The sequence below is a fragment of the Babylonia areolata genome, chromosome 13, assembly GCF_041734735.1.
Source record: "Babylonia areolata isolate BAREFJ2019XMU chromosome 13, ASM4173473v1, whole genome shotgun sequence".
Taxonomy (NCBI): domain Eukaryota; kingdom Metazoa; phylum Mollusca; class Gastropoda; order Neogastropoda; family Buccinidae; genus Babylonia; species Babylonia areolata.
The window spans coordinates 24,660,868-24,685,701 of NC_134888.1; the positions used below are offsets into that span (position 1 = coordinate 24,660,868).

The following is a 24,834-nucleotide window of genomic DNA, read 5'->3' on the forward strand; positions in this document are numbered from 1 at the left end:
AGTGACTACTCCCTTTTCCATGTTTTTCTCTGTTGTGTCAACACATTACGCCCATGCCATGTGCAGTCAGAGCAAGTTGTCGGTTCGGAAAGCCCATCCGCGCTTGTGTGTGTGAGTGTATGAGAGAGAGAGAGAGGGGGAGAGTCGGAACCGGTTTTTTAAAACCAGTATTTTCACACCAGAACATGCCACACAACTCCTGGACTGGTGCCAACACGCATTCATTCGTTCGGATGTTCATCCCCTGGCAAATCCAACTGGTTTTACGGAACGTGCCGACACACATGTAAATCTGCTTTTCGGCACGCAGCGGCTTTACCGCCGAACCTCATGTGCATGCAGTTTGACGGATGCGGTAGCAGAACGGTTATAGCTCTGGGTTCTTGCTCGAGTTCGATTCCTGGTTTCGGCGCCCCTTGCGGGATTAAGGGTGGGGATTTTTCAGTTCTCCCTTGTCAACGTATGTTCAAACCTGTTCGCGTTTGGAGTTGCTTCGTGTCCAGTCGCACACAAAAGATCAGATACGCGCATTGAAAATCATGTAGTTCATGTCGGCGTTTGGTGGGTTATGGGAACAGGAACACACTCCAGCATGAGCATCCCCGAAAACGGAGTGTGGTTTCCTGCATGGTGGGGGTAAAGACGGTTACACACGCAGAAAATCCCGCTCCTACGTATGTAGAAAGTCTGAAGGGGCAAGGTCTGGGCTGTAAGGGGGATGAGGGAGCAGTTCCCAGCCCAGCTCGTTGATGGTCTGCACCGTTCGGGCTGCTGTGTGAGGCCTTGCATCTTTGGCACCCACCGGCAGCTGACCTTCGAGTAGCCAAGGTCATCATGGACAATTTTGTGTGCTGTCCCAAGAGATAAGCTCAAAGTCCTTGCAATGTCATCCACTGTCACCCTTCTGTCAGACTGAATGAGGTCATTGACTGATTCGGTCACCTCAGGAAACTTCACTTCTGTAGGCCTTCCAGGCCTGTCTTCATCCTCAACACTGCTCCGTCCTTCAAACAATTTAGCCCACTTGTAGACATTTTTTCGGCTGAAACATGTGGCACCATACACAGTTGACATTCTCCTATGAATTTCAACTGGTTTGCACCCTTCAGCAACCAAAAACTTGATAACTGACCGCTGTTCAATCCTGGAGCATGCTTCTTGGTCGGCCATCTTTGTTAATCGCCAAAACTCGTGAGTTAAGGTGGGAGTTGCAGCGCACGAACGTTGAATATGTACAGTGCAGCTGGGTCAGGGTGCCCATATGTCCTGGGGGGAGGGGCGGGGGGGAATGCTCGAGCACTCACAGTGGCCTTTGGAGGGAGGGGGAGAGAATCGCAGCGGCAGACTGACGTAAACGGTAATGTCGCCACCATCACACAGCACACCCACTAACCCGTGCCAACCCTTCTGCCATCTAAACAGGGTCCCCCCTCCGCCCAAATTTGACTGGAAAATCAAACTGAGTGTCTAGTCATTCGAATGAGACGATATACCGAGGTTCCTCCGTGTGCAGCACGCACTTGGCGCACTGAAAAAGAATCCATGGCAACGAGAGTGTTGACCTGGCAAAACTCTGTTTTCAAATATATATATATATGCATGCTCTCAAGGCCTGACTAAGCAGGTTGGGTTATGCCGCCTGGTCAGACATCTGCCTTGCAGATGTAGCGTGTATTGATTTGTCCGAGTGCAGTGACGCCTCCTTGAGAAACAAAAACTAACACAAGGGGGTGGGAGGTATGGCGCCCCACGGAAAGAGGGGAGGGAATGATGGGTGTACAGTTGGGGGATTCGATGTGAAGAAGTTTGTTCTGTTCAGGAATACATTGGGACTTCGTTTGGGCAACAGTCACAAAGAACGCTGTCAACTCGAAGAGCCGGCTGCTTTTGTGTGTGTGTGTGTGTGTGTGCGCGCGCGCGCCCTCCTATGGTACGGTGAACTTTGATCTGTGAAAATAGCATGACTATTAACATGGCAGCCTGTGTTCAAACTGTTACAAAGAAGCGAAACTTGATATCCATTTCGACAACCAGCATTACTTTGTTTCCTGGTGAACTGTGTGTGTGTGTGTGTGTTCCTTTGTTGTTGTGTTTTTTGCCCTCAGCACACAGTTTTGGCACTGAAACTGATGGTGTGGTAAACGTGGGTGGTCAGGTTGCTGTGAGGGGAGGGAGGTAGGGGCTGAGGAGGGTATGTGTTGGGGGGGTGGGGGAGGGGTCACGGGATAGGGGGGGAGGGGGTGCACGACAGACGGTTGTGTGTATGACACATTGAGAGGTAAGGGTAAGTGTATAGGGGGCACTGGGTGTAGGTACACACAGGGTCTGGTTCAGCCAGGGGCACCTTTCACAATCACGGCAACGCTATCCAATTTCTAAACTATTATATGGATGGGCTGTGCTTTTCCCAGAGGCAGTGGGTTTTGGTCCGGTAAGGTTTTGTTTTCTGTTGTTTTTTTCCCCGCCCATGCACTGTCGGAGTTGCACTGTACTGCTGAAAGTTACATATTTGAATGATGTGTGTGTGTGTGTATGTGTATGTATATATGCACGCACGCACGCACGCACTCATGCGCGCGCACGCACACACACACACGTACACACATACAGTATTGATGTTTTGTCTTCACTTGTATGCATACAGAAACAAAAAGCAGTGAGTATAAAAGCCATGCATGTATTTTAAAGGGGAATAGAGGCAAAATGGAATCGCATGCACGCTCGTGTGCACACATCCGTGCGTGCTCAGGCACGTGTACATGCACACACACACGCACATACACACACATCATTAAGTAACCCTCTCACGCCTGTTGGAGCATGGACAACAGAAATCAGATGAAAAAAAGAGAGAAATAAAAAGAGATAGCTGACAAATTCAGATCAGCATAAAAATGAAATTAATTTAAACTTAATTTCATAATTTCATTCAGTTTCAGATAAAATAAATGACAACATATATCAATCATGTTCACTTGGTTTGATTAATTTACTGTGGATCAACAGGAATTATTACATTATCCCTCAAAAACAAATGTTTTTATTTGAAAAAAAAAAAAATAATAATAATAATAAACAAATTGCATTGCAAGTATATTTTTGTGGAACATGATGAGCTTATCAATCAAGGGTGACTCAGGACCTTCTGCACTTTGCTCTCATGTCACACAATCTTTACAAAAACATTGCTCATGGGAAATTCCAAATCATCCTCCAGTATCAATCATGAGATTGGCTGCAACATCCCCATGTAATTTGTGTGTGTGTGTGTGTATTAGTAGTAGTAGTAGTTTGTGTGTCCATGTGTGCTAGTAGTAGTTTGTATGTGTGCGTGAGAAAGAGTGAGAGAGAGTTAAGATTTTCTCATTTCAGCTCAAGTTTAGAATTCCTGTGCATCTAGAAAATAAGTGTTACATGGTTTTAAAGCTTCATTTCCTAAATACAGATATATGTATTATAATCATACATAGTTTACTGTACAATGTCCTTTGGAAGGGAGGAATTTTCTGTGCGAGTGTTATATTATTGGTGTGTTCTCCCCACCCCCACCCAACCCTAAAAGAGATTGTTTTATGCTATAGGTCTTTGGAAAAGGTTTCCTGAAATGTGATACTCACAAACACTTGTGCCATATGCATCATCAAGAATAGCTTGGGGAACTAAGATTTATTTTGGTGAAAACCATTAATTAGAGAGAGAGAGAAATGAAAAGCAAAAAAAAAAAAAAAGGTAGGGGTGTGGGGGGAGACTTCAACAAGAAGACAAAGTGACTTGGACATACAGATGACAAAGGTAAGTGACACATGCAGACAGGACATAGAACTGTGACACGCAGACAAATGACTAAGAAAAGGCAAAGGAACTGACACAGAAGAAAAAGAATGGTGACACACAGGGACAAAAGGCAAAGAACAGTTGCGCACATCCACACACACACACACACACACACACACACACACACACACACAAAAGACAAAGAATTTTCTTTATCTCGCTTGCTCTCTCTCTCTCTCTGAGAGAGGGAGGGAGAGAGAAGACAAAGAACAGTGACACATACACACAGAGCAGGAAAGCTGTGGCAAGAACCCGAGGCAAACCAAGCGATTTCCTTCTTCACCCACCCACAGCCCCCACCCTGCTTGCTCCCTCCTCCTCTGCCCCTCCCTCCCAGTCTGTCAGGGTGGAGAACAAAGGTAATGGAGGGGGTGTTGGAAAGGAGGGGGGGGGGGGGGTGCAGCATAAAGGTGCATTGCTCCAGCGGCACACACAAGATCAAAGCCAAAGGACAAAGGCCTGGCGTGGAAGCCAGGGAGGCAGAGGGAAGGAGAGAGCTTGGGGTGGTCAGCTTTCAAGGGATTATTACTCGTGGAGGATTTTTATCGATGGACTGACTTCACTGCCAGCCCGCCCCTCTGTCTTTCCTCCTTCCTCACCCCACACATCACCCCTTCTTCCGTTTCAGCAACCCGGCTAGGGAGAATCATGGCAGGTGTGTTGGGTGGCAGGGGTGGGAGTGCATTGTGTCAATTACTGAATTAGGTGTTCCTGTGCGAGGAGTTCTTTCTCATTGTCAGGTCTTTGTACCTGTTGTTCCATGGTGGGTGCTCCATCTGAGTGGTGGTGTCTCTTGGCACTGGTCTGAGTGGATGATTTTTTTGATTTTTTTTTTTATCATATTTTAATTTTTATTGTGTGTGTGTGTGTGCTCTGGCAGAGCACAAAGTACAGCCTGTGCCCTTGTGAATTGTGTCTGCTCTGCACATGTATACACTGGAGAGAGTGTTGGTCATGTACTGCTGCTGATTTTGAGGAGAGAGAAAAAAAAACAACCCCAAAACAAGACAAAAAAACAAACACCCAAAAAACAGTAAATCAACTCCAGCAAACATGTAGGAATAGGAGTATTATCAAGTTGTAATAGCATTAATTTGCATATTTAAACATGGTGCGCAAATGTGTGCGTGCATGTATACACACACATTCACAGAGCAAGTCCACATTTATGCATGTTTTTTTGTTTGTTTTTTGTTTTTGTTTTGTTTTTTAGAAGTGTTGTGGGGGTTGGAGGGGCATCATGACTACCATGGGTTCAGCACGTTTTTTTTCCCCCCTTTCTTTTCTACTCTAGCTGTTAGAACAGGTATCAGTTATTTGTCGCATTTACTTAAATCTGTATTATATCTCCCATGTCTTTTGCATCAGAAAGCTGAATGTTGCTAACTGCAGGTCCTGGTGAATTGAGTGTGGATTCCTGGCTGTGTGAATGGTATCTCCACAGTCACTGACTGTAGTGTTAGCCTGGGAACAGCTGTTTCTTCAATGATGATATTGATAGAATAATAAATAATGTAATATTATAGCGTTGAATTGTGTGTAGAGACAAAGAGCCATCACACACACGCATAACTCTTTATTCAGCATCAGCACATACAGCACATATGCATCCCAAAGTTAACATACTGTGTTTGTTGTTGTTTTTTACCCCACCATCAAAAAGTGAAACAGGCTTTGTAACAGCTGAGCAGTGGGGTGGTGGGGGGCGGAAGATGTGTGCATGCACACATTGTTGTCAAGCCTAGAGTGGTTGGGAGGTGGTGGCTGGGGAGAAGGGGGGCAGGGGTGACTGCACAAAGCACAAGAGGGTATTGACCTGTCTGAGGACCTGCCACCAACTTCCCCTGGCTCCCTCCCATCCCCTCCCTCTCCTTTCCCCTCCCCCAGTCTCTCCTCAGTGCCTCCTCCAACCCTGCATCCTACACCCCCACCCACCCCCCTGACCATTACCATTGCAAATGGCGGAAAAACCATTCCTCCCCTCCTGGTCTGAGCCTCCATTTTTCAAGGGGCTTTGATGAAACGTTCCCAGCTTCATGAATATTCATGCCCGACTAATGTTTATTATTCACAACTGCCCTCAACCAGACAAATCTCATTGGAGTGCATACCCAGGGTTCTGAAAGCACTGAGCACACAAGAGTGCTTCAAGTTGGAGCTGGGGCTCTTGCAGAATTTGAAAGAGGACAGTTTTTAAAGTAAAGAGTGCTGTGAGTGTGGGAAATAACAGAGAGGTCTGATACTAAAGCCAAGAGCTAAGTAGTCTGGATGTTCCTTGAGATAGCTCACCATGGGCTACATGATTTTTTTGTGAATGAAGTCTTCTAAACTGGAGTGGCATTGAGCAATTTTGTAAATAATAAAAGATAAAGTTATTTATGCGTCAGTAGGTTTTCATACCTTAGTTCAGTTGTAGGCAGAAATGTGTGTGATTACCTCTAACCTTAAGCTTTGTATATATGTGTGTGTATTTACCTGTTCATTGGTTGTGTGTGTGCGTTAGCTGTGAATTGATGTGTGCGTGTGTTTACCTATGCATTGGTGTGTGTATTCACTTGTGTGTTGGTGTGTACTTACCTGTGTATTGATGTGTGTATTGGTGTGCACTTTGTGTACTTACCCCTGTGTTGGTGTGTCTGTGTGATTCAGGGAAAGTGCCAGAGGAAGGACCCACCTTGCAAGTACTTGCACCCTCCGCAGCACCTGCGCGAGCAGCTGCTGCAGAATGGCCGCAACAACTTGATCCTCAAGTCGCTGCAGTACCAGGCTTTGCATCAGCAGGTTCTCCCCGGCATCATCCCCATGGTCAGTCTACTATACCCCGCACACATACCCCTAGCCCTCCGCCCCCCTGACCCCCGACCCCCCACGCCCCCACCCCCTAGTCCTTCTCACTCACCCAGTCACCCTTTGCTGTTCTCATCACCTCACCCCCTCTCTTCATCCCCTTCCTACTCTTCCTGTTCCGGTCTTTTCTCTCCCCTTTCCCACCTCACCCCCTCTCTTCATCCCCTTCCTACTCTTCCTGTTCGGTCTTTTCTCTCCCCTTTCCCTCTTCATCCCCTTCCTACTCTTCCTGTTCCGGTCTTTTCTCTCCCCTTTCCCACCTCATCCCCCTCTCTTCATCCCCTTCCTACTCTTCCTGTTCCGGTCTTTTCTCTCCCCTTTCCCACCTCATCCCCCTCTCTTCATCCCCCTCCTACTCTTCCTGTTCAATCTGTTCTCTCCCCTTTCTCTCTTGCCCCCTTCCCCTCCCCTTCCTGGTACTGTTCAACCTCTTTTCCTCTCCTGTCAGCTTCTCTCTTGCTTCATTGCTTCACCTACCAACCATCTCTTTTCCCTCTCTGTACTCCGCCACTACCCGTCCACATGGTGGGTGTTAATAATTATCATAGATACTTCTTTCAGCTTTCCTACTGTGACTGGTTTTACCTGATATCCCCAGCCCCACTCCACCCTGAATCATCATCTCCATCTCACTCCATTCAGTCCCTCCCTTCCCCTCCCACACTCATCCTTCACCCAGAACTACACAAACAAAACCCCCCCAAAAATCTTTCTAACTTGTTTCTGTTTGATGAGCAAAGTCTGTAACTGTTGTGTGTGTTTGTGCACTGGGTGTGTGTATGTTGTGGGTGTGTGGTGGTTGGGGGGGGGGGTACTTTTTTATTTTTTTTTTTTTTTTTATTTATTTTTTTTATAATGCTGAAGCTGTAAATGTTATGTATTTTGCTTACTACAACAAAGCGTTGATCAATGAACCATTTGTAATTGTGAGAATTCTATGAAGCCATTGAAGGTGTTGTTCATCCCCACAAGGACCCTGTGGAGACTGTCGTCTGTCTTGTCTTGTCTTGTCTGGACTTGTCTTGTCTGTCTCATCCCCACACCACCACCACCCATCCCTCACCCCGCACCTTTTGCAGTCCCCTGTTGCAGTCTCACCTTCGCACCACCACCCATTCTCCTCCTCCTGACTGATTTATTGTCTCTTCACTGCCTGGTGATTTACTCATTTAGACAGGCAATCATTCATTTCACTAAGCACCTGTCATTTTCCTGAGGTCTTCCGTTGACTTTGCCCTTTCTTGTTTTTGGAGGGTGTGTCCCACTTGTATTCTTCTTCAGTTTTATTTAACAACACAATGCTTTTTTTTTCTTCTTCTCAATGAGTGTGAGTGAACAGGGTTTATATATTTGCTGAAGGAGAGAAGGGCTCCTTTTGGACACAAGGAGAATACAGACGGGTTGTTAAAGAAAAGAAGAAGAAAAAAGAGCAGTAGGTTGTGTACTGGTGAGATAAGATTGAGAATGAAGTAGGGCAGTGTTTGAAAAAAAAGAAAGAAAGAAAGAGAAAAAAAGAAACGGTTTGTTTTTAACCCTTGGCTGCTGAACCTTGGCAAGATGAGGTGGAGTGTTGTCACAAGTTTGAAGTCCACTTACTGCTTACTGTGTACTTACCCATGATGTCAATGGTTTCTAGCTGAATGAAAGAAATGCAGTCCCAGGAGGATAAAGAAAGGTGACTTGACATCCTTCTGACCTGTCAGCTTTGTCTTATCTCAGTTTGGTAACATCCAGCCCATCACTGATGAGCACACTCATCAACAACAGTCAAGGGGTTAATAATAATACAAGGAATAACCTCCAGCCATTGACTGCATCAGAAAATAGTCTCCCCCCACCTCCCCTTTGGGGTGGGTTGTTTTTTGTTGTTGTTGTTTTTTTTTTAAGATAGAAAACATCATTTTTTCCCCTCTTTTAATTCAAGCTTTAGTTTCAGCTGATAACATTTGTAACTGTTCATGGCTAGACAAACTGTTTTGAAAAGTGTTGAAGAAATGAGTGTTCTGGACAACACTTGTCATGATGAAAAACACATCACACATCAACAGCCTTTTTTTTTTTTCTTCTGCACCTGCCCGGTCTACCCACTCCTCCCTCCCTCCCCTACCCCCCCTTCCCTCTCTTTCCATCATTTCTCTCTCTCCCCCCCTACCCATGCCTTTGTTTTTTGGCATTGGCTTTTTAGCTTTTTCCAGCTGCTTACCAAAACCAGCATTGCATGAAGTTCAGATCCGCAGATACAGTTGGTCAATTGATTGGCTTTTTTGTTTTTTGCTTGGCAACAGTACTTGTATTTTTGGTGTGTAATTGCAGTGTTGACCCTGAAGCACAAGTGTTATGTCTCGTCAGAACAGATGCCCGATGACCAGTTATCGGTCTCATTGTCACAAAAGAAGAAGAAATAGAGATACTGTTGCACAGAGAGAAAGGCTCATGCCCAGCTCAGTCTATGGCAGTCTTTTACACAGGCTTCATACAGGTATTAAGTGTTTTTGTTTAATTTGTTTAAAAGAGAAAAAAAAAAGACATGCGTTTTTGAAGTCCTTAAATATATGAAAAATATGTATGAAATGACACAGCTTTGTAAAAGTTGATAAATTTGGCTCTGTTTGCTTTATGAAAAAAGTAAAAAGAACAACAACAACAACAAAAAAAACCACTTTGTTTCTGCTAGTGATAAATTAATACAGTGCAGTAGAAGAATGTGTATTCAGGGTGGGTGGGTAGGTCCCTGGGGGTGGGGTGGCATGGACTGAGCTGGGCATGACTCTTCTTCAAAATGACAGAGAACTAGCTTCATTTGAATTAAGTTTTTAGAAAAGAAAAAAAAAATCATCTTCTCCGTGATGACCAACCTTGCCTATCACTATTTGTTTCCCACTGTCCAGATTTCATAGAACTGTAGCCTGTGTGGTTTTTGTCTATTTATGGATTGACCTTTCGTCATTGGCAGTGTCAGTTTGGCTTCTTTTTTTTCTGCCCCCATTTTATGGTGAAAATACTTATGTTTTCAGTTTCACTTCTGAAAATTGTTGTTGCAAATGTTTTAAGTTAAAAAGAAAAAGAAGAAAAAAACCCCCAGAAAAAGTACATTTTTTTTTTTCAACAGTTTATTCTCTGTAGGCATAGGAACATTTGTGTGGAATTGTCTGTTCGTGGATTCGCTTTTACCTGTTGCGGTGGTTTGAAAGATTTTAAGTTGCCATCTTTGACTTCATGTGATCCCCCCCACTAGTTGTTTGTAGATAAAGAAACTGTACATAACTATATAGACACCTCACACATGGTTGTGTTGTGTCCAGTATGGTTGTGCTACTTTTTTTGGCCCCACCCCACCACCCCCTCTTTCCTGCCTTGCAGCAATATGTTGTCCCCCCCATCCCCACCCTTTTTTTTTTTTTTCCAGTACTCTTCTGTTTCGGTTGTTGTTGTTTTTTTACCCCTCTTGAATGTCATGTGAGTGTATGTATGCTATTTTGTTAGATGTTTGTGTAAAAAGATGATCTGTTTGCAGTCAGGTATAATCATCTGTTCATGATGTGAAGTTGATTTTGAGATTGAAGGTTTATGAAGTGACTGGAAACGACATACATAGAGTGATGTAATGTGTGCTTGGGTTTTCTCTCTCTCTCTCGTGTCTTGTGGCGGCAGACAACACCAGTGAAGAGCGTGGCACCGGTAAGGCACTGAGAACTGCCCTGCGTGCGTTAGTAGTCAGACTGACCGTTCGTTCGTTCGTTCGTTCGTTGGTTCAACATGCCCGCTCTCTGTCTTCCCCTTCACTCTTTTGCTGTACTCATCGTCACTTGTAGCTCTTAGTCTGTTCATTATAATACTTGTTGCATGAATGATGACCCGTCGAGTGAAGACATAGCTGCAAGGGGGTTAAATGTGACTAGGTAATGAGAACCAGATTTTTAAACTGCATTTACCCTCTCTCTCTCTCTCTCTCTCACACACACACACACACACACACACACAAGAATGAAACTAAATGATCTATTTCACGAGGGTAGTGAAGTAAGCAGTGGAAAGAGGGTGGGACGGTGTGAATTGTTGAAGGTGTCATGTTTTTTTTTTTTTTTTATGGGGAATGGTCCAAGACAGGTGGTCATTCATGCAAGACTGCTGGTTTCTGAATATCACTGGAATCACTGTGTCTGTCTGTCTGTGGTTGATCTGTCTGTGGTTCAGTGTGAGGATTTCTCAGTCAGGGTCACTGTTCACAAGTAGTCTCCCTGTGTTCCATGGCAAATGAAGGCATAACAGGGTCAGGGGGTCACTCCAAGGGGGTCAGCCCCACGTCAGTCCAATTCAATTTCATCACTGTGTCCATCAGTGCAAAGTCAGTTTATGAAATGTTTGATGCCTAGTCACTTCATGTTTGATGCAAAATCACTTTATGATGTGTTCAGCACAAAGTATTTTTTTATGAAGTGTTGAGTGCAGTAGTTATAAAGCTTTTAGTGGAAAGTAACTTGATCGATGTAATGTTCAGTGCAAAGTCACATGCTGTGAAGTATTGAGTGCCAAGTCATGATGTGAAAGAAAGCAGCAGTGTCAGACTGAAGATGACATCAGTTGTTGGTCAGACCTGCCATTCAGTGTGGGCTGCAGGGTGCTGCCAGCGATTGCCAGGGAACACAGAGAAACTTGACAGTATCTTGATATTTGGGGTTAGTTCCTTCCTCTGCCTCCCCCCTGTTCTCAGCTTTACTCAGGAATTGTCTTTGTCTTTTTATTTAATTGTTTATTTATTTTGGTTGGAGAGAGAGCCAGGTATTCTATCTAACCCCAGCATTATTTGGCTAACCGCTAGCATATTTTCAGACAATCCATCCTTCCCCCATTCCTGCTCACGAGTCTTCATGGTGGAGTTTAACCCTTTCAGCTCTGCGAGGATTGCAGTGTTGTGCAGCCATCCCAGCCAGGGAGGTTCCAGCTCTGCAGGAGCAGTTTCTTTAGGGGATTTTTTAAAAACTTTTGAATAGTCATCATTCCTTCGTTCTTCATGATTGCAGACACACTATATTGCTTACATCTGTGCCAAAATATCATTTCAAGGATCAAAATTACTTTGAATTGTGGAAAAATTTGTTTGGTACTTACTCATAGTAGTGAAAGCATTACACTTCAGCATTAATCATTACCCAAAACCGTTGAGAAAAAACACCTGAATTTATGAAACTGCATTCAGACTTTGTGACAGAACAGAAATCAAAGAGTTGTGCATTTTCAAAATTGTTAATGCTAAATTAAAGACAAATGAAGCCAGTTTGAAGTCGGATTAGGCTCATGAAGGAAAACTGGTAGGATGGAATCAGTTAACGAGTTTTTGTTCTTTTAAAATCGGGTCAGCTTCAGACATTCTTGAAGTTTGAACGTTGCCATCAGCCTCTTTTGAAGATGTGCATTTCTTACAGTGTAGAAGAATTAAACAGCTTTAGGAAAATTATTCTGTCAGTATCTCCATGCCCATTGAAGTGGAATTGCAAGACACATTTGCGTGACTTTCTACAAAGTAGTGTGTGAAATGTCCAGCTGACACATGCAGTCTGCATAACATTAATGGAATCAGTTTTTAAGCTTTATGATTAATGATTTAATGAGACCAAAATGTGAGGTCTTTCGGTTCACAAAGGGAAGAGAAATGGAAGATAAATGAAATATCGAAGCAGAAAGTACATAAGCACTTGAGAGAAAGCAAGGAGGAAAGGAACAAAGTGCATAGGTTTCTTCAGGTGTTGGTTTGCTTGTGTTTTATTTTCAGCATTAACTTGAGAGGGAACTGACTGTCACTAACACCCCCCCCCCCCCCATCCCCCCATCCCCCATGTCCTTTCTTTCTTTGCCCTTTTGTTTTTTCTCTTAAAAATATATTTATGTTAAATGTAACTGCTGCATGAACCAGCCATGTCTTGCTTATGTTCTTTACATGTATTTATCTGGATTTCCCCCTCCTTTTGAATGTTAATGAGGTAAAGCACATGACTGAAATGCTGTCAAAAAGAAGAAGAAAAAGGTGCATGTTCCATTTGCTTTCTTTGTGTCTTGCTCATGAAGGGAGGCTCATATAATGTGTGACATTTTATCAGTTTTGGTCTGCCTTTTTTTTCTTTTTTTTTTTCTGTGAAGCATATGATGGTCATTTGATGTACTTGGTACAAGGACTTGGTTTATTTGCTGCTTTTTTGTGGCTATTCAGAGGCAGTTTGGGGGCAGTGTGTGAATGGTGAAAGAATGATACACACGGGCAACTTCTTGTTCAAAGCAGGAAAAGGAAAAAAAAAAAAGAAAATTAAATACTGCACAAAGTGAACAGCAGAATCAAATTGACCATCATGTGCATGACAGAACTGTTGATTGTTTCTTTCTTTCTGTCTCTCTTCCTCTTTCTTTCTTTCTTTTCTCCTCTCCCTCAAACTGATTCACTCTTTGTGTGTGTGAGTGAGAATGTGTGTGCGCGCACATGCACGTTAGTGTGAATATGCCAGCAATGAAAAGCTGTGTGGCTGTTGCTCAGCTCTTTATGGTTTTCTGATGTTTGTATAATATATGTACACAGTGTGTGACAGTTTGAGTGGCTTTTTGCATTCTGTTCATGTATTTATGTTTGTATATCCTGTATGTGGCAAGCTGGCACTTTGCTTGACTGATTTTGGTGATGATGACTCAGGTGGGGGGGTGGGTCTTGACTTGACACCCTGAATACTGGGGACAGAGCTTTCTGCATGACTGACTGAGAGCAAAAGAGTCGGGGAAAAATCCTCTGCACTTTACTGCTTTATTTATTTGTTTATTTTTTATTTTTGTGCTCGCCTTAGGATTTATTATTAAGTAAAGAAGTGGTGGTGCTGTTGTTGTTCTTTCTGTAAAGGATTCTTGTGTTTATAAAAAAAAAAGAAAAAAAAAAGAAGAAGAAAAGATAATAATCATAAAAAAAAGTAAAGGAAAAATCTTGCTGAAGTGTTTTCTGCTTGTTCTTGTTTTGTTTTTGTTTTTTTGTGTTTTTTTTGCTCTCATTCAGGTTATGTGCGTGTATGTTTTCTTCATTATTTTTGTTGTGCCAAACTTTTTGCCTTTAAAAATTTTTTTTTTTTTTTTTTATCCCCCTCGGTTGTGAATCTTCACTTTCTCATCAAGAGATTTGCAAAATGCTAGTTTGGATTGTATTGGTTGATTTTTTGCCACGGTCATTTTGACTCTAACTGTGAACCGTTGTGCCAGAGAACATGTCTCCTTACTTTTACTTTGTGTTTTCAGGATAAACAATATTTTGGAATGGTGTGGTTTCAGTTTTGAATATTCATTCAGATGAATCGGTGAACTTCATTTCTTGTTGAAATTGTCAAGGCTGCAGTTCTTCTCGCGGTTGTTTGTTTTAGAGTTGTTAAAATGAGAAAGTGCTTAGTGACGACGAAAGTTTTAAATGTTAACGTGAGAGCTTGGGGGTATGGCAGTGAAAGTACTTACAGTCATACTCCAGACTATCAAATGGAAAGGAAAAATTTACTTGAGGCAAACCATTACATTCTGCCTTTTTGATTTTTTTTTTTTTTTTTTTTCTTAAAAATTCAGGTCTGCAGATTATGTTTCAGAATCTCCATGCATTAGTATTCTAGCAAACATTTACTTCCTTAGCAAGTAATGATGGAGGTTTCGTCCAACAGGTAATTTTTTTTTTTTTTTTTTTTTTTTTTTTAAGATTCGTCTTTCTTTTCAGTAGTTAATTGTCAAATAGGAGGATAAAATAATCTGGAGAAAGATAATGACAGAGTGCCTTCATTTAAAGTGCTAATGTAACTGCAAAGCTCTCTTGTAATATATTCTGAGTTTTGAACTGGACAGGAAGGGGGGGGGGGGGGAACTAGGTAGAAACATTGATTTCTAAATTAATCAAAATTAATAAGAGATAAATGATTATCCAAATTGAGGGTTCATTTATAATTATGAACTATAAAAAAGAATATGTGTGTATATATCTCCATTAAATCATGTATGAGTATTTATCTAATTAAAAAAATGAAACGCAGAAATATATATATGATTGATATCCAAATGGTCCAGCCATATGTCTTTGCCGGGGAGATGGGTTCTCTGGCACGATTGCTAGCACTGGCCATCATACTAATTGGTCTGCATGTGTTTGTTACTTTTTTTGGCATTTGAGGCTGGAGGCAAACCTGTGGCCTACCCCACTGCCGTACTGCCTGGACCCTACGTGGTTAGTGGTAACTTGTGCCGTATTGTCTTCGCTTCGCCTTGCCTTGCCTTCTCGCTGCTTTGTGTGCCTTGCTGATCGGTCGGTCGGTCTGTGTCAGTTACCTCCCATTTGTTGGTCACTTGTGCGCGAGAGCGCTCGCACAGGGGACGCATGCACACAGTGCAGACATGCATGCTAGAAGTACACACACAGACACACACACACACATATGCTTAGGTACACAGACGCATTTATGCGCATTCACACACCACATGTATGCACATGCTCAAACACACACACATATACATACATGTATGCAAATTATCACATGACTGGACACTGAATTCCCCTTTCGTCAATGAAGTTCCATCAGTGCGTCGGACAAAGTTTAATCCCTAGTTAGTTCAGTTACTCAAGGAGTCGTCGCTGCATTCGGGACAAGTCGATATTCACTGCACCACTTCTGCTAAGCAGATGCCTGACCAGCAGCGTAACCCAGCGCATTTAGTCAGGCCGTGATGGATGCAAAGTTAATGAACACACAGAAGAGTCATTCACTCAGTGAAGAGTCCTTGCCAGGAATGAGGTTCACTTACAAAAAACTACACAGTATAGTATATATGTATGTCCCCTGCTTGGTTGCATGTGATTGAACACACTTTGATATTAAACATGTACATCATGTGTGTGGTTGGGTTTATTTTCCTTGGTTGACATTTTTTTTTTCTGTTGCTGCTTTCTTTGTGTGGTTTGTTATTGTATCCAGATGTGTATACCTGAATGTGTAACATGATGTAGAGGACTATAACCATGCACATAACCACATTGTGTTCTGGAAACTTATGAGTGTGCTTGCTGAGCTTGGTTAGTTGATGCTTGCTTGTTTTGCTGATTCCCTCATTTATTTGCTTAGTTTGTGCATGTTGTGTATTTTACGAAAGGAATTTCTTAGCATTCACATCAATGATAAAAAGTTGAAAACTCTTTGGATGATAGCATTGTTCTTCTGTGTTCCTTCCTGCTCTGCTGTCTCGGTGATGGATAGCAGGGAAGCCAAATCCTGGTCTCCTTTTTTTTCTTTTTCTTTTTGATGCACAGAGACAAGGACACAGAGCCAGCTCACCACTAACATTACAAAGAATTATGTTTCCCAATGTGAAATGGTCCAGGTAAACTGTCACCCCCACAGCTTATTTGCGCATCGTGACAGGAAAGTGTGCAGACTCATCCATATACACTGCACCACATCAGTGTATGCATAAACTCAGTGCACTGGTCAGGCCTTGGGATTGTACCCTAGTTTGGTAAAAACATCAACATTAGAATGAAACAAATCAAAATTGAAAAAGGACGACGTGGAATTGGGGGGGGAGGGCATAAAGGAAGTCCTTGAAAGTCTTCAGCTTTTGACCTGGCCAGTCCTCCATAAAGAAAGGAGTTGCAGTGTTTTTTTCAACAACCAAAGCACTCAGCATCCATTTCATCCTTCAGCCACAACTTGTCACACTTGCTGTCCTTGGTTACCTTTTGAGGAGAGAATCTCCCAATGGTACAAGACAAATCTCTCTCAAAAACAAAAGTAAGGGAAATGTGGAAGACGGCAAAATAAGTGGGCAGACATCATCACCAAGTTGACAGGGAGGAGCTTTGCTAAAACACTGGCCCTATCCCACAACCACCAGATATGGATAATGTTGGTGATATATTCAGTGCAGCACCCCCATGATCAGATCTTGTTTCTGGACCAATGGCAGGGACCCCGAGACATGGGGTGGAAATGAGTCATTGCTCGCTCTGGTTGAAATCTTCTGGGGTCAGTTGTGGACAGGTGAAAGGACTGGAACAGAGCTCTGGACAGCTGAAAAGACTGGAACAGAGCTGACGGCAGGGGAACTAGGGCAGCCAGACTGAGCAGGATTCATTCCCTCTGTCTTTTGTGGCCAGGACCATAACCCTCTCATTCTTCAGAAAGAAAACGGGTGTATTTTATAAAAGTTTGAGCATCCATCTGATTGGATTTGCAAAGCCCCCATAACTGTAGTGGAATGGCCGTGTTTGCCACGATGGTTGATACTTGCAAGCACCAGCAGTCGAGTCATCATGATTGTTGACAGTCAGCACCCTGTCACAAGAGCTTTGCTTTGATTGTGCTGAAGATCTCGCTTGATTGGAGTTGGGGTTAGCTGTTTTCAGATTTGTGGTGGCTGGGAGGAAGGGAATTTCAGGAGTGGAAAAGGTTGTTAAATTGTCAGCAGATTTTGAAGTTCCAAAGTCTGTAGTGTGCTTTGCTGAAGTCAGTGATAAGCTGGTGATAAACAGACCTTGTTCCATGCTTTTGACCTTGGCCGTTGATGAAGATCACTTAGAAAGTTACAGTTTGTGCGAACTCCATAGGTCTCTTAAACATCTGAAGCTTTCCTTTTTTATCACTGAGGAATCTTTACATGAACTGTTGTGTTCCAAAGAGAGAAGAAACAGTACTCATCTATCTCTCTCAGCTGTATCTGTAAAACATTCTTTTATATTCCCTAGTTGGGGAAAGCTAAGAGACCAGTGGAGATAAAGGAGGTGAGAGAGATGCACATTTCTCCAATGTTGACATGAGGCACGGTCTGCTCCGTACATACTGACTTTCACTGAAAAAAGGTGACAAGAAAGGAAACCTTGATGATGGACACTCAGTAAAAACGATTTTAACACTTTACAAGGCTGTTCTTTGCCCCAACAAGTAACATATCCCTCTCTCTCTCTCTCTCTCTCTCTCTCTCTCTCTCTCTCTCTCTCTCTCTCTCCCTCTGTCTCACTCCCCCACCCCCCTTTTCTTTTTTTTCCTTTCTTCCTCTCTCTCTCTGTTCTGTAGCGTGGGACATGGAAGAGAAAGCAAATAAAATTATCAAGTAGGGGACCAATGCAGTTTTTGCATAAAACCCCTTAGCACTCAAAATGATAGCCACTTGAATGACAAGAAATCCATTTATTTATCAGCCAAGCTGAGGACACACATGTATACTGTATAAATTAATTACAACCAGCAAGATAGTTCGTGATTATGTAGAAAGCCTTTAGTTGTGTTTGGGACCCGAGTTAGTGTTTTAAGCAGAATGATGTTGGTGTTTTGGTACAGCTTTGATGATTTTTCTCCCTGTGATCTTTTGTTTTGTTGTACTTCTGGGTGGTGTATTGCTGTAATGATTGCATGCGGCTTCCTTGAGTTGTGATGCTTGTTGCTGGAATAAAGGGGTGGTTCATGTTGTGTTTGTCTGTTTGGAGGTGTCTCAATTAGCTTGTGCTGCTTGAGTGAGCAGGTTGACCATTTAATCCAGAATGTTTTTCAGTTGACTGACCATTTAACCCAGAATGCTTTTGAGTTGACTAACCATTTAGATCAGCTTTTTTTTTTCTTTTTTCTTTTTTTTTAATTAGTGACTGACCATTCAATCCAGAATGTTTTTGAAGTTGGTTGACCATTTAACCCAGAATGTTTTTTGAGTTGATTGATCATTTAACCCAGAATGTTTGAGTTGTCTGACCATTGAATATAGAATGTTGAGTTGCTTCTGTTCTGCATTCTGTTCGTATGATTGTTTATGGTTTTCTGGTGTTGTGTTTTGCTGAGCAAGCATCATAAGATTGTTGTCATATGCATTTTACTTCACATGTATTCACTGTAAGCTTCATAAACTCATCCTGCACACCATATTGTTTTTCGCTTGCCCTCAGTTCATATCTTTGCAAAGGGGAAGATAATTTGGATTCATTTGTGTGTGTCTGTGCACGCACGCGCGTGTATATGCGCGTGCGTGCATGCATGCGTGGATGCATGTGCTTAATATCTGCATGGCTGAAGAAAGCATTAAAGGTATGTGTATTATATGAAAGACAGGGTTATTTTTTGGTGTTTTTGTTTTAACTTTTGTTGTTTTCTTAAAACAATCAAAACTATCCTGTGTGTAGACTGGTTAATTAATTTGATAGATCATATTAATTGATGGATGGATGAGTGGAAGATGTTGGTATGGCTTATCATTGGAAGAAAAGATCACAAAGAAAAAAAAAAGATATGTAAATGGGGAAAACACAAGCTGTGAGGAGGGACTAGGAGTGAAAAGTTTGTTTTATGCACCGGGGACTTTTTTGTTGTTCAGGTAAGAGAGCTTTTAATGGTTGTGGATGTTTGATTTACAAGTCGTACATCCACACTCGTCTCTTCCTGGAGAAATTTCCCTGTGGGTGAAACATCATTTCAGTTTTTCACTCCAAGGATCACCCTCTCTCTTCATTCATTTTATCATTTGTATAATTTATTGTAAAATGTAATTAGGAAAAAAAAAAAAAAGCATGCTTTATGTGATATGATTTTCTGCAGAAAGTGTAATTTTTGTGACTGTGTGAGGATGGTATGACCATATGTGGCGTTTCTATTTTTAGGCTGCTGCTACACCCCAGAGCCGTCCTGCTGTCAGCCACCCCGCTTCTTTTGTAAGCTTCGCACCGTCCGCCCTTACTGCCCGAGTTCGTCACTGCTTTTTTTGATCATTTCTTCCCCCTGTGTATCATCTCCGACTCTTCTGTTCTTTGGCTTAACCTCTGCCTCTTCTGTTTTTCTTCCTCCTCCTTGCCTCTTGGTCTGTCTCTTTTGTCTACCCTTTCTCTTTGACTCTTTTGTGCTGGAAAAAAAAGAAAGGAATGTATTATTGTTTCTGAATGTGTTTTTTTCTTCTTATTTATTTGTTTTCTTGGATGTTACACAAAGTTGTGTGTGGTGATTATCACCTTTATTTACATTAAGTACTACCAGCTAGACTGCTGCTTCTTTCAAGAAGATTAAAATGCTAATTTATTTATTTATTTTCTTGAATATCCTTTGCCTGGCTTGCTTTGTGCTCATTTTAGCTGCCTCTGTAGACAGGTATACAACAGTGCATGCATGCACATGTACTGCCTGGGCTCACTCACAAATGTTGCACACACACACACATGCACATACACATGTGCACACACAGGTGTACAAACATGAATAGGCAAGCACATGCATGTGCGAAGACCCACAAAAACATCCACAAGCATATGCGTGCACAGTCACACCCATGCTCATTCATTCACACACACAGCACATTTTACACAACACAGCACACACACACACACACACACAGCTACACACACACACACACACACACCTAGTGAAGGTAGTGTGGAGACAGGTGTTGTTGCTGCTGTCCTGGTTGCTCCCCCTGACCAGGGTGCTTGGTGTGTTGCGTGTGGCCAGCATGTAACTCTGGCCCCTGTCCTCTGTGCATGAAACGCCACACAGCATTTGCATGATGACTTGCAGCGTTTGCAGGCCTGTTCCTTTCCACCTGCCCACAAGACTCCTGTTCACCTTTCCTTCCCCATTCCCAATCTTTCTTTGAGGATGCCGCCTTTCTCATCTAGGACACTGATTTTTTTTTTTCCAGTTTATTTTGTTTCCTTAGTGTTTGGATTGCACTTCTTTGTGTTTTAGAATATCAGAGTATATCTCACTGGATTCCTGTCTTTGTGGAGTGTGCAAATTCCTATTATGAGCATAAACAAAATGTTGCTGTCTGTCGATAGAAAGTCAGGAAGCAAGCTTGTTTGGAGAAAGGAGTGTAATGATGTAAACAGACTTTAAAAAAAAAAAAAAAAAAAAAATCAGAATCTTGTGGTGAATGAGTAATAGTTCATTATATCTGTGAACCACATCTTGGAAGTTTTTTTTTAGCTGTTTTCAATCAAGGAATAAAAGTGAAATCATTTGCCTTCGTGAAGTGGAAAGGTATGAAAGAATTGACAGTTCTTGTCTAATGCACCATGCCAGGTTCAGTAAAAGTGATGTTAGGGGAATGACACACAAATAGAATGTAGGAAGTTGAAAAGGCGCAGTCATTAAGCAGTCAGAAAATTGTTTACTGTATTTTGTAACTGTATTGGAAAGATAAAGAAAAAAGAGGCTCAAGTGGTCTGTAAACTCAGCTTGCCTTTAAAATAGAAATGTCTGTTTACTGGAGACAAAAAAAAGGGTATTTATGAATCACATTTTGCATCATACCGTTCCAAAATGTATGAATGATATCACCAGTTTCTTAACATTTGTTCTGTTGTATACTGATTAAATGGGGGAGGGGAAAAAAAATTCTGTCAAGTTACCATGGTCCTTTTATTTCCCACAAAATGTGTTGTGATATGACAGTGGACCAGAATCGGACTTTGACTCAAGGAGATAAAGCAGTTATCATTAAGTCAGGAGATGAAATAGTTGTCATTTAACTGAGGAAGTATAATAGTTATTGTTTTTTTACTCGGGAGATTAGATGCTTATGGTATTGTACGAAGATAAGATCATGGACATATTAGGGTGAAGGGTGGTTCACTTGAAAGGCTGTCACATTTGTCAGTCATGGCTAGAGGTAACGGTGTGTAGATCCGAAGACTCGTCTCTGTACAGCACCCAGTGTATCCGTCAGGCAACACTTGTTCTTGAGTCACCACGTCTCCCTGCTTGCACAGACTTCTATACTGCTCTGTCACAGCTCACATTGTTTTCAAGACAGATGTAACTCCATTTCATTCTGTACGGTTCTTCAGAAGTTTCAAAACTTGGAATGGTTGGTGTGGATATGTTGCCAGTGATCCCTTCCTTTCGTGAACTGCTCTGCTGCATCTGAGTCTATTTAGCCAGGACATTGCAGAATCATTTGCAGTTTTTTTGTTTTGTTTTTTTTGTTCACTTTTATATCCATGCATGTGCACCTGTGTAGACTCATGTATTCACAGTTTTCAGTGCTTAATCGGAAACATACTTTAGGGGCACATTGTGGTGAAGACTGATGCCATAGCCAGTTGGTCAGTGCCAGGTTGAATGATACACCTTGGTTCTTAACCTACAGCTGAGTGACCTTGCCCTCATGCTTGAAACTGTCCCATGTAACAGATACTGGTTTTATGTGTCTCTGAACAGTATTACTTGTCAAATATGTAAGTGGCATCTTTCCATATGGCATTTGTGTTCACAGATAGGCCTTCTATCATGTAACTAATCTGGAGCCCACAAATGGAAGAGCTTGAATGACCCCTAAGGATATCACGAGTCTGCATCTGCCTCTGCATATATCTCAAGTTCATTGGGATCATCTTAACAAGTGTTTTCATTGTTCACCACATGATTTTCAGCATTCCTCAGATGTACCATTTATATTGGCTCATGCCACAGATATCATTTTCCTCTGTTCTCTTTAAGCCCCCGTCTGTACTTTCCCCCCTGATAACATGGCTTCTGATGTGCACTGTGTTTATGGATAAGAGAGGAGGAGACCTTGGGTCATGAGGACCAGGTGTTTCAGTTCACACACACACACACACACACACACACAAAGAGGTTCCCATTCAGGTACAGGGGAAAAGAAGAGAGATGGAGGTGAGGGGGTGACTGAGGGAGGGTGAAGCTTGGTTTAACGGGCGGGCAGTAAGTTTGGCGGTCGTGGTTCCAGGCACCGCACTACCTGAGCACGGTGCCCACCACAGCTGTGCCCCAGTTCAGCCCCTATGGAATCCCTGCCGTGGCCGTGCAGGGGGGTGCTGCAGACGGCACCATCGTCACCCCCCAGGTCCCCAGTGTCATCTCCACCCCCATGCCAGCCAAAGCCCCTGCCCGGCCAGACCGTCTGGAGGTAGGGACGACTGTGTGTGTGTGTGTGTATGTGCACGTGGTGTATGCTTCAAAGGGAGGGTGGGGTGAAGTTGTGTGCTCTGGTCTGTTCCATGTCCTGTCAGCTGGTGTCACATCAGTGTTGCATCGCTATACTAGGATTAGCTGTGCATTTAGTTCTAGATAGGGAAGTCGTTAGATATGTATGTTCTAAGGACTGGAGACAAAGAAGACTTGAAGAGGAGGACAGGGAACCAGAGGTACCTGCCGTAATTGTTCAGGTCGGGTGGGGTGGGGAGAAGGGAAGAAACAAAAGCGAGGGAGGAGGGAGGTAGTTCTCTGTCACTTTACAAGCTCAGTAAAGTAATGATTACAGTTTTTATTTTTAGCGGTAAACAGCGTTACTGATGGACTAGAATGTTGGTTATATACTGATATAGTGAAACATTTGAAAGGATAAAGTGCTCTCTCTGTCTCTCTCTGTCTCTCTCTCTCTCTCTCTCACACACACACCTATTTGAATGTTATGTAAATGCTTAATATTTTGCAATTACTTAGTGAAATTGTTTCAAAAGCTTTTTTTTTTTTTTTTTTTTTTTTTGTTAATAGAATTTCTGTGCTTACTGTCTGTACTGAATTACTTGTTCTACTTTTCTAGTGGACATGTATGGGCGTCACTTTGTGTTTTGTCACTCACATGGTGTTACTGGATGAAAGTCTGTGGGCCAGGAGTGTTGTGTACACTTTTTTCCTGACTGTAGTTTGTGTGGATGTGGGCAGGATGCTTTGTCCTGAATGGTTTTGTCTGTGTGGTATGTGTGTGTGTGTGTGTGTATATCTTTTGTACTGAAAGAAAAATGTCTTGCCATGTATGCATTGATAGAATGTAATGTCTTGGCAGTGCTTTTTTTCTTTGAATGCTGTTTGATCTCTGTATAACTGAACTCTGTGTATGTATGTATGTGTGTGTGTGTATACTTTGTCTCCGGGAAGTGAGTGAGGGGAGTGGAGTGAGAAGAGAGATGATACTGGCTTTGTTTCCCCCCTCTCCCTCACCTGTACATTACTGTCACAGTCTGTTGGTGGTCAGCCCTGTTTATGTCACATTCCAGGTCATGTTTTGTCCTGGAGTATGGATGGTGATGTGGTGCTAGCTGCCTTGCTGTGTCAGTCCATTGAATGGATATTTATATGTGGAATATTATGATTTTATTAGTATTTTGTGTGTGTGTGTGGGAGTTGTCATGTGTGTTTTGGTGAGTTGAGGCGGAAAGGGGGACCTTTTCCATTCTCCCTCTCTGACCAGCCACTTGCAGAAGTTGTGTCCATTCCTCCCCTTAGTTAAAAAGAAAAAAAAACCAAAAAAACGTGGAGGATTGTTGTGTTGGTTGATTGATTTTTGAATGATCTGTTTGCCTTTTTCCAGATGACCGGTGCTCTGGGAGTTTACATACATGGTTTAAAGTGTTGCTCACATTTAAGGTTCTCTTGTCTGTCACTTCTGTACATCGTGCGGGCACACAGACATTCACTCACAGACACACACACACACTCACACATACCCTCACAGGCTATCTACCAGTTACCGTAATGCTGTCATGCTTTTAAGACTCGTGTGCTTTTCTGTGGTTTGTTGACGTGTTTGTGTTTGTGTGTGGACATAGCGAAAACATTCCTGTGGGAAAGACTGTTCAGTGTCTCTCTCTGTCTTGGCTTGAGGGTTGTTGTTGCTGAAGGTTATTATATTACCTGCAGCTGATCACATGCGTGAAAAAGAGTTAACATAATCTGGAAGAAGAAAAGCAAAAAAAGAAAATAAAGTAAAGCTGAAGGTTTGGAAACATCGTAGCGGCTAACGATTCTCACAGTGATGATCTTGCTTGGGACAAGTTTATCAGCTTATGGTTCACTTCCGTACAATACAACCAAGAAAAAAAAAAGATAGAAAATTGATTGTTCGCGATCCTAGTTACGCACAAATTTTACACAAACATGTCAGCTTTCTTCTTTTGATTGAAAAAAAAAAAAAAGAAAGAAAAAAATCTGTGGCTGGCTTAATTTGAATAATGTTGGTGTGTTGGGCTGTTTGTGTTCCATGGCACGGTGGCTCAAACAGCGGGTTTCAGAGTGTGGTGAGGCAGCGTGTGAACCCCCTCTGTCCGATACCTTCCTTGCCGCCTCTTCACAGGTCAGTGGTCATGGCGACACACGTCACCATGGTAGCGTTCTCTTCCTCCTGATGATGCCTGTCATGCTGGCTTTGGCCCAAAGTCTTAGCTCTGCT

General features: G+C 42.5%; 1 protein-coding gene across 19 annotated transcripts in view; it reads left to right on the plus strand.

Moving 5' to 3' along the window:
* LOC143289164 (muscleblind-like protein 1) overlaps window positions 1-24,834 on the plus strand; it is a 262,220-nt gene that overhangs the window by 203,630 nt on the left and 33,756 nt on the right. For 8 of the 19 annotated variants that reach the window (XM_076598069.1, XM_076598071.1, XM_076598074.1 and 5 more), the window contains 5 exons: window positions 6,484-6,639; window positions 10,333-10,359; window positions 14,852-14,905; window positions 19,313-19,396; window positions 22,393-22,572. In XM_076598069.1, the coding sequence (XP_076454184.1) occupies window positions 6,484-6,639; window positions 10,333-10,359; window positions 14,852-14,905; window positions 19,313-19,396; window positions 22,393-22,572 (501 nt within the window). Of the gene's footprint in view, window positions 1-6,483; window positions 6,640-10,332; window positions 10,360-14,851; window positions 14,906-19,312; window positions 19,397-22,392; window positions 22,573-24,666; window positions 24,739-24,834 lie in introns of all 19 variants that reach the window. The other 11 variants (XM_076598086.1, XM_076598073.1, XM_076598075.1 and 8 more) reach the window with 11 other exon arrangements.